At 37.6% G+C, this 6,582-nt stretch overlaps 2 protein-coding genes across 2 annotated transcripts in view; one reads left to right on the top strand and one right to left on the bottom strand.

Moving 5' to 3' along the window:
* LOC106514402 (very-long-chain (3R)-3-hydroxyacyl-CoA dehydratase) overlaps nt 1-594 on the bottom strand; it is a gene marked incomplete in the record, with an annotated part of 5,428 nt that extends 4,834 nt beyond the window's left edge. Inside the window, 1 exon segment of the mRNA XM_014003657.1 lies at nt 414-594. Coding sequence (XP_013859111.1) covers nt 414-491 — 78 coding nt within the window.
* Nucleotides 595-649: 55 nt separating this feature from the next.
* Nucleotides 650-5,678, top strand: ppcdc (phosphopantothenoylcysteine decarboxylase). Its single transcript, XM_014003659.1, has 5 exons — nt 650-907; nt 1,184-1,279; nt 1,669-1,797; nt 1,909-2,077; nt 5,278-5,678. The coding sequence occupies exons 1-5, from the start codon at nt 683-685 to the stop codon at nt 5,352-5,354; spliced, it is 696 nt and encodes a 231-aa protein (XP_013859113.1). The 5' UTR covers nt 650-682; the 3' UTR covers nt 5,355-5,678.
* The last annotated feature ends 904 nt before the right edge of the window (nt 5,679-6,582 follow it).

Here is a 6,582-nt window from a genome sequence, read left to right as displayed (position 1 = left end):
ATATAAATAGTTGTTGTTTTTTTTTTTTTTTTTTTCAAAAAGGTGTGGTCTGCAGGAATGAGATTCTTGCAGTTTGAAGCTATTCGAGGGTCATCTGATATACAATCACGCCCACGCATTTGATGATGGGTGAGTCTATTATTAATCCACCCTACTGGCCTTAGACAAACAAGCTTCTTTAAGGTGTTAATTTTGCACACGACCTAACAGGCTTGGTGTGGTTCAACCCACACAGGCAGAGACAAGGAGCTTTGTCAGCACTAATTATTACCTAAAATAATCTCCGTTTCCATCTTCCAGCATGCAAACCAACAGCTATATTTACAAATAAACGCCCAGGCCTCATTTGCATCCCACACCTACACAGATCAAAATGATGAATGAGGAATGCTCATAAAACAGGTTAAACTCACCTGGGCGTCTGTCAGCTCCACGCGCAGGTAAATTTCTTCGTGACGTTGAGCCCAGTATACATGAGGCGTGAGGGTCATCGTTGTTTGTCAAAAAGCTCGTTTTAAAATAAAACTTTACTACATAATCAATGAATGAACTATTCACGCGACACGCTACCGACCCCGGAAGCGTTCTGAGAGAGCACTTCTGCCAACGTGCGCGTTCACGTACGGCGGACGTAGCGACGTGTGACCGCAAGTCGTGCTCTTTTCTCATTGGCTCCTAGCGGATGTTTACGGAAGTTGTGGACTTMCGCGCTACCGCAGCAGCAGCCTGTTGGCTACTTTCTTCAATAATATCCACGGCTAACATGCAGACCGAGAATCCGGTTTCACATTTGAAAACGGATTTATTGAAGTCTTCCGGGAAGTTTTGTGTTCTTGTTGGCGTGACAGGAAGTGTCGCAGCTTTGAAACTACCAGTTCTCGTCTCACAGTTTCTTCAGCTCCCCGGCGTAAGCTGTTATACACGATTATTGTAAAACTTGTTTTTTGTGAAATGTACGTAGCCAGATATTCTTACCCAAAACCACACATCTTTTTAGTTAACTGACTTGCATGGTTTTATTTTTACCGCAAGATGGAGACATTTGTCAGCAACGTCAAAAGCACACTACTAAAATATACATCTAAGCACAATTTAATGAAAAATATACTAGGTTTTTTTTTAGATGCAAGAAAAAACTACCTCTCCTAAATGATCACTATCATTATTTTATTTTGTGGCTCAGGTGGATATAAGGGTGGTCACTACAGAGCATGCCAAACACTTTTACGATCCTGCAGAGGTTTCAGTAAAAATCTACAGTGACAAGGATGAGTGGGAGGTAAAACATGAATTATTTTCAAATCTTTTATATTTATTATTATCTATTACCATTGGAAATATTTGTATTTACCTTATCTTTCAGTTTATAATTGGTTTTATTTATGTTCTCTTCTATTGCATAAATATTTCATTTTTATGTGTTTTATTAAATAAACATGCACTATATATTAATGTAGTACAAATGACCTTTACGTGTTGTTATTCACTAAGTGTATTAAAGGTTGTTATGAGTTGCTAACTATTGACTTAACAGCCATTTCTGAGAAATCTGAGACACAGAAACCGGGTCAAGTGCCAGAAAGATTGTGAAATGTTGGCATCATGCATTCCTGTGAAGAGGTTAGGAAATTTGTGTCTCAGCTGCCAAACATYCTGTCTCTTGTTCAGCTCTGGACACAGAGATCTGACCCTGTGCTGCACATTGAGCTAAGGCGCTGGGCAGACCTACTGATCATTGCCCCCCTTGATGCAAACACTCTGGGAAAGATTGCTTCTGGCATTTGTGACAATTTGCTGGTGAGAACATGGGRGGAGGGAAGGGGGTCTTTACAGTTTTTAAAATGTAGTAAAATCTATCACATGCCCCTATTTCATTCAAGTTTTTACTTATTTATTTTTTTCTTTCAGACATGTGTGGTAAGAGCTTGGGACGTCAGTCGACCTCTTCTGTTCTGCCCTGCTATGAATACAGCTATGTGGCAGCATCCCATCACAGCCCAGCAGGTGTCTAGGCTCAAAGAGTTTGGATATCTGGAAATTCCTTGTATTACTAAAAAGCTAGTCTGTGGAGATGAAGGTGGGTTTTTTTGAAAATACCATTTTGTTTATTTACATCTGAACATAAACAGCACAAATGTGTTCCGCTGTTCAATTTTCTGTTTTTCTAAAAGTTAGAACTTTGTTCAATTTTTTCTGAAAGATAAGAGAACTGTCATCAGAACCACTGTTATCAAAAGAAACATTACAGCTCCGAAGTACAGGGCTACCTGCAAAAAACTTTAAAACGAGGACATGTGCAAGACAGTATTCTTCCTGCAATAAAACACACTAAAAGCCCAATCATGATGTGGGATTGTTTTACAGCATTGGTTCTGATAAAACAAGAAATAAAATGAATCACAATAAAACAATTTCATTTAGGGACAAAAAATTAGCTTGAATCAAATAATCAAAATGAAGACAGTCAGAACTTTAAACTGTTCTGCTCTGCAGAGGAAAAAAACATGTCAGCTCTTATACTAACTGCAGACAATAATCATTTCAACCAATAGTCGCCACTTTTAAGAGTGATGATCATTTTTTACTTGCTTTAAATGACCGAGTCTTTTACAGCTTTAAAACCAAATATATTCAGGTGTGCAGATAAAGTCAGTGGAAATATACGATTGTCTGTTTTTTTTTTTTTAGTCTTGATGTTGCAGTGACTTGCACATGCAAGTCGGCTGCTCAGAGGAGAAAATGTGGAAAACTGTGATCTCACCCACATAAATTTAGAGGAATTWGTCATTTAAGAGGGTGTAAAGATTACCCGTGAACTTATTGACTTTGCTTGTTGACTCAACATGTTCAGATAGGAGAAATATGGTCTGAAAGAACAAAAGGTTGTAGAAAGGCTTCCATAAATCAGGGGTTTTCGTCTTCTAGTAGGTCATTAATACATCCTGGTGGAACTGAAGTCTTTAAAAAAAATCTGCATCTACTCTTCCCTCTGAGTTGTTTGCACCGTTGCTGTTGATAAGAACACAAACGGTGTTTTACGCTTTGTGTTTTCCTTAGTATGATTACAAGGAGCCATGGTTTTTCTGAAGAAGTAGCCAAAATAAACAGCACCACTGCAGGTTGGATGTGTGTGTGTGTGTGTGTGTGTGTGGGGGGGGGGGGGGGCCACTTAAAACTGTTGCAGTCAAGAGATAAAACCTTGAAGCAAAGTTAAAGCAATGTGGTATAATGACATGAATAATTTAAGTTTTGCACTCTATGTTGAAATGGCAAGAAGAGCACCTCCTGACTTGTTTGCCCCAGTTTCAGAGGAAGGAAATGGTAAATGCCAAGAGTGGGAGGTCATAATAATCTGGTTGGTGCTATCAAAATTTGAGGTTTAGGTCTTCAGATAATTCTTGATGCAACATTAAAAAAAAACGTTGCTTCTAAGCTGTGTTTGCACCCTGTGTACTAAAATGACTCAAGGTTCACAAAAGAGCCTGTTGAACAGTGTCCTAAAACACTCTGACTTAAGAAACAAAAAACATTTGTCCTCAAAGCTACTAAAATGCTCAGCTCATACAGTATTTGGTTTGRTTTGAAAGTCTCTCACATTCTCTTGATTTTCATTTCGCTCTACCTTTGTATGATTATTAACAAAAGCCAAATAAAAAGTGTCGAGTCTCTACAGATAGTTTTTCCCTCAAGTATCAGGCTGTGCTTGTTTTTTTAAACAGACCTTGAAGAATTCAGAACAGCCGTTCTTTTGTCTAAAGCGTTCCTGGTTGACCCAGGAAAAATGGGGGTTAGTTAACATCTTCCTGTGTTTAGTTACTGAAGAAAACAGATGTGTTTCTGTGTTAGAAGCCACTTTTACGTTTTGTGTTTTCATTTACATAGCTCAGTAGTAGGTTGCAGTGTTTTTTTCTGCTCTAACAGTTGCATTATTTGTTCTGTGTGAACGCCACATTCCAGGGTGCTACACTTATTCCTTATTTTTTATTTTAGTCTACTTCCTGTTGCATTTAACACACTAAATATATGTGTTGTCTATGTTTTAATTAGTTAAAATTTGCCACTCAGGTTTATTTTGAAAGCTTTTAATAAACTATTTTGTCCAATTTGAATAATCCTTGTATATTTATCCCCTTTAGTGCATCAAGTTGAAGTAAAATATATGGTTAAGACGAAGAGAAAGCCAGAAATGCATTGTAAATAACCTATTTGTCAATAATTATTCATTTAATCTCACTTTTTTTTTATTAAATGGCCAATATCATGTGTTTTTCAGGCATATATTTAAATACTATAACATAATAAAGTGGATATGTCACCTTTAGCTGTTATTAAAATGCTGTTTTTATGTTTAAAAAGAAAATAAACTTATCTTCTCATCACTTCCTCTTCTAAACGCCTTGAAATTGGCCTCTGTCTCTTTAAGAACAAACTTCTGCTTCTGTTCCTTCCCTTTCGGGGGGGGTCGCACGCGGTGGGCTCATGCGCACGCCGGGGGATTGCACGTGCGCCATGATCAGTTTACTTGGCATCTGAAAATACTTTTCCTCAAAGGTATTTTTAATCTGAAAAGAGCTTCACTGAGTGAGAACTAATGTTGAGAGCATCAGACAGTAAGTTTAACTTTCACTTTGACCCAAGAGCCTGTAGGAGTCATGGGCGGGGTGTGTGGGGAGGGGGGCGGGCTTAAAGACATGTCCCATGGGTGTGTCTGGTCCCCACCTGTTGTTTTGCTCCTCAGCATGGCTGCCTAAAAACTCTGCAGGATTTCTCAAACATGCATGAATGAGTCAAAGCAAGGCTTTGGGCATGTTTTTCATGAGAGTATTACATTATAACATGATATAAAACTCAAAAAAGTTGATTTTACATGATATTGCCCCTTTAAGCTAAACCATACATTTTAGAAGACAGTTGCTTGTCTGTCTGTTGACCCAAATAATTAAACGTTACATCCTGAATCAGCATTGCTGATTGACACTCCTACCTGACACTCATTCCTGTTACTCAGTGTTTCTCAGTGCCATTACACTTTCAATTTACTCGGTTTATGAACATTAGATAGCATATGATAGCATATTTCCCCTCTCATAAGATAATATGACAGAAATGTATTTTTGTTAATACCTCAGAGAGTAGATTTAATATTTTAAGCTCAGCCTCAATGCAACTCAGAACTTTGAAATTTATCTGTACAAAACAATCACGCTGCTTCCTCTCTCTGATTTAGTCCTTTCGTTGTAAGGTATTTCCGTACCCATTCTTCTTACTTTCTCGTAGGTAAAGGTGCCATGGCGGAGGTGTCAACCATCATCAGCGTTGTCAAGGAACATCTGCCGAAACTGGAAAAAACATGAAGATCAGGTCAATTTGTACAGACCTACTGACACCGACGACCAGTACAAATTAAACATGAAGTTAACCTTCACACTGATATGAATAGCGTGTTTAATGTTGGCTCACATTTCCAGTTGGAGCTGCTGTTCTTGTCAAAACAGTGAATCACGGCTGAGGTTGATTCTCATCTGACTGAAAGTTATAAAACCAGGGTAGCTGTTCGCCATCAGCAGAGCCTAATCTGAACCCAACTTTAATAAAATAGTATTTACTTGTTTATGATGATGTCATTGTTGTTGTATTGATTCAGTTGAATTAAATACATTTTTCTCTTTTTGCACTAAGATATTAATCCTGTAATTTTATCTACAACCCCAGTTTAAAAACAGAATGCAGTGATCTCATAAACATCATTTATTCACAATGGAACACAGAAACATCAAATGTTTGAACAAAGAAAATAAAGAAAAAACATGGTAAATGGGAATTTGATGGCAGCAACAAATCTCAAAGTAGACGTGACAGGACCATGCTTACCCTGGAAGCTATCCATTTTCAATTATCTGTAAACTTATAAGAACTGAGGAGATCATGTGTTTTAGTGATGTTTCTGGATAATGTTCACATGAGGCTTCTTTTTTGCATGATAGAGCTTTTACCAACATTTGTGGATGGTGAAGCAAACTGTTCACAGACAATAATTTGTTGAAATGTTCCAGAGCCCATGTAGTGTTCAGAACAGAATCAGACCTGTTCTTAATGAAGGGCTGTTAATCAGCAGTGAAGGTTTCAAAAGAGCAAAGTAGTGAAATTATTATTATTATTTTAACAGGTAGAAGCTTTCATTGGGTGGATTATTTGACTCAATGAAGCTGAAACTCACATCCCCTTTGGTTGTACCAAAAATTCAAAGCTGATTTGTACAACATAAGATTATAGTTCAGATCTTATGATGTGGAGTTAGGTGTTTTGAATTTTTATTTAAAGGTTAACAATTAATGATTCACCTCTTCATACATGTCAAACTCAGATGTTTACCTGTATCATGACCCTTGTCGTGGCATGATTTACCAAAAATGCAGAAACACGTTGGAATAAATGCACAGAAAGTCTGCGTGTATGGTCGTCAAAATGATTTAATTCTGAGCAACAACAGAGCAGACAGTCAATCAGGAAATCTGCTGAGTCTTCAAAGTTGGATACTCAGCTGCAGTTTCCAGAATCTTCTCTGTAAGGTCAGATACTTTA

Source organism: Austrofundulus limnaeus, unplaced genomic scaffold (genome assembly GCF_001266775.1).
Source record: "Austrofundulus limnaeus strain Quisiro unplaced genomic scaffold, Austrofundulus_limnaeus-1.0 Scaffold19, whole genome shotgun sequence".
NCBI lineage: Eukaryota > Metazoa > Chordata > Actinopteri > Cyprinodontiformes > Rivulidae > Austrofundulus > Austrofundulus limnaeus.
The sequence above is the reverse complement of the archived record's forward strand: the minus strand, read 5'-3'. Positions and strand labels throughout refer to the sequence as shown.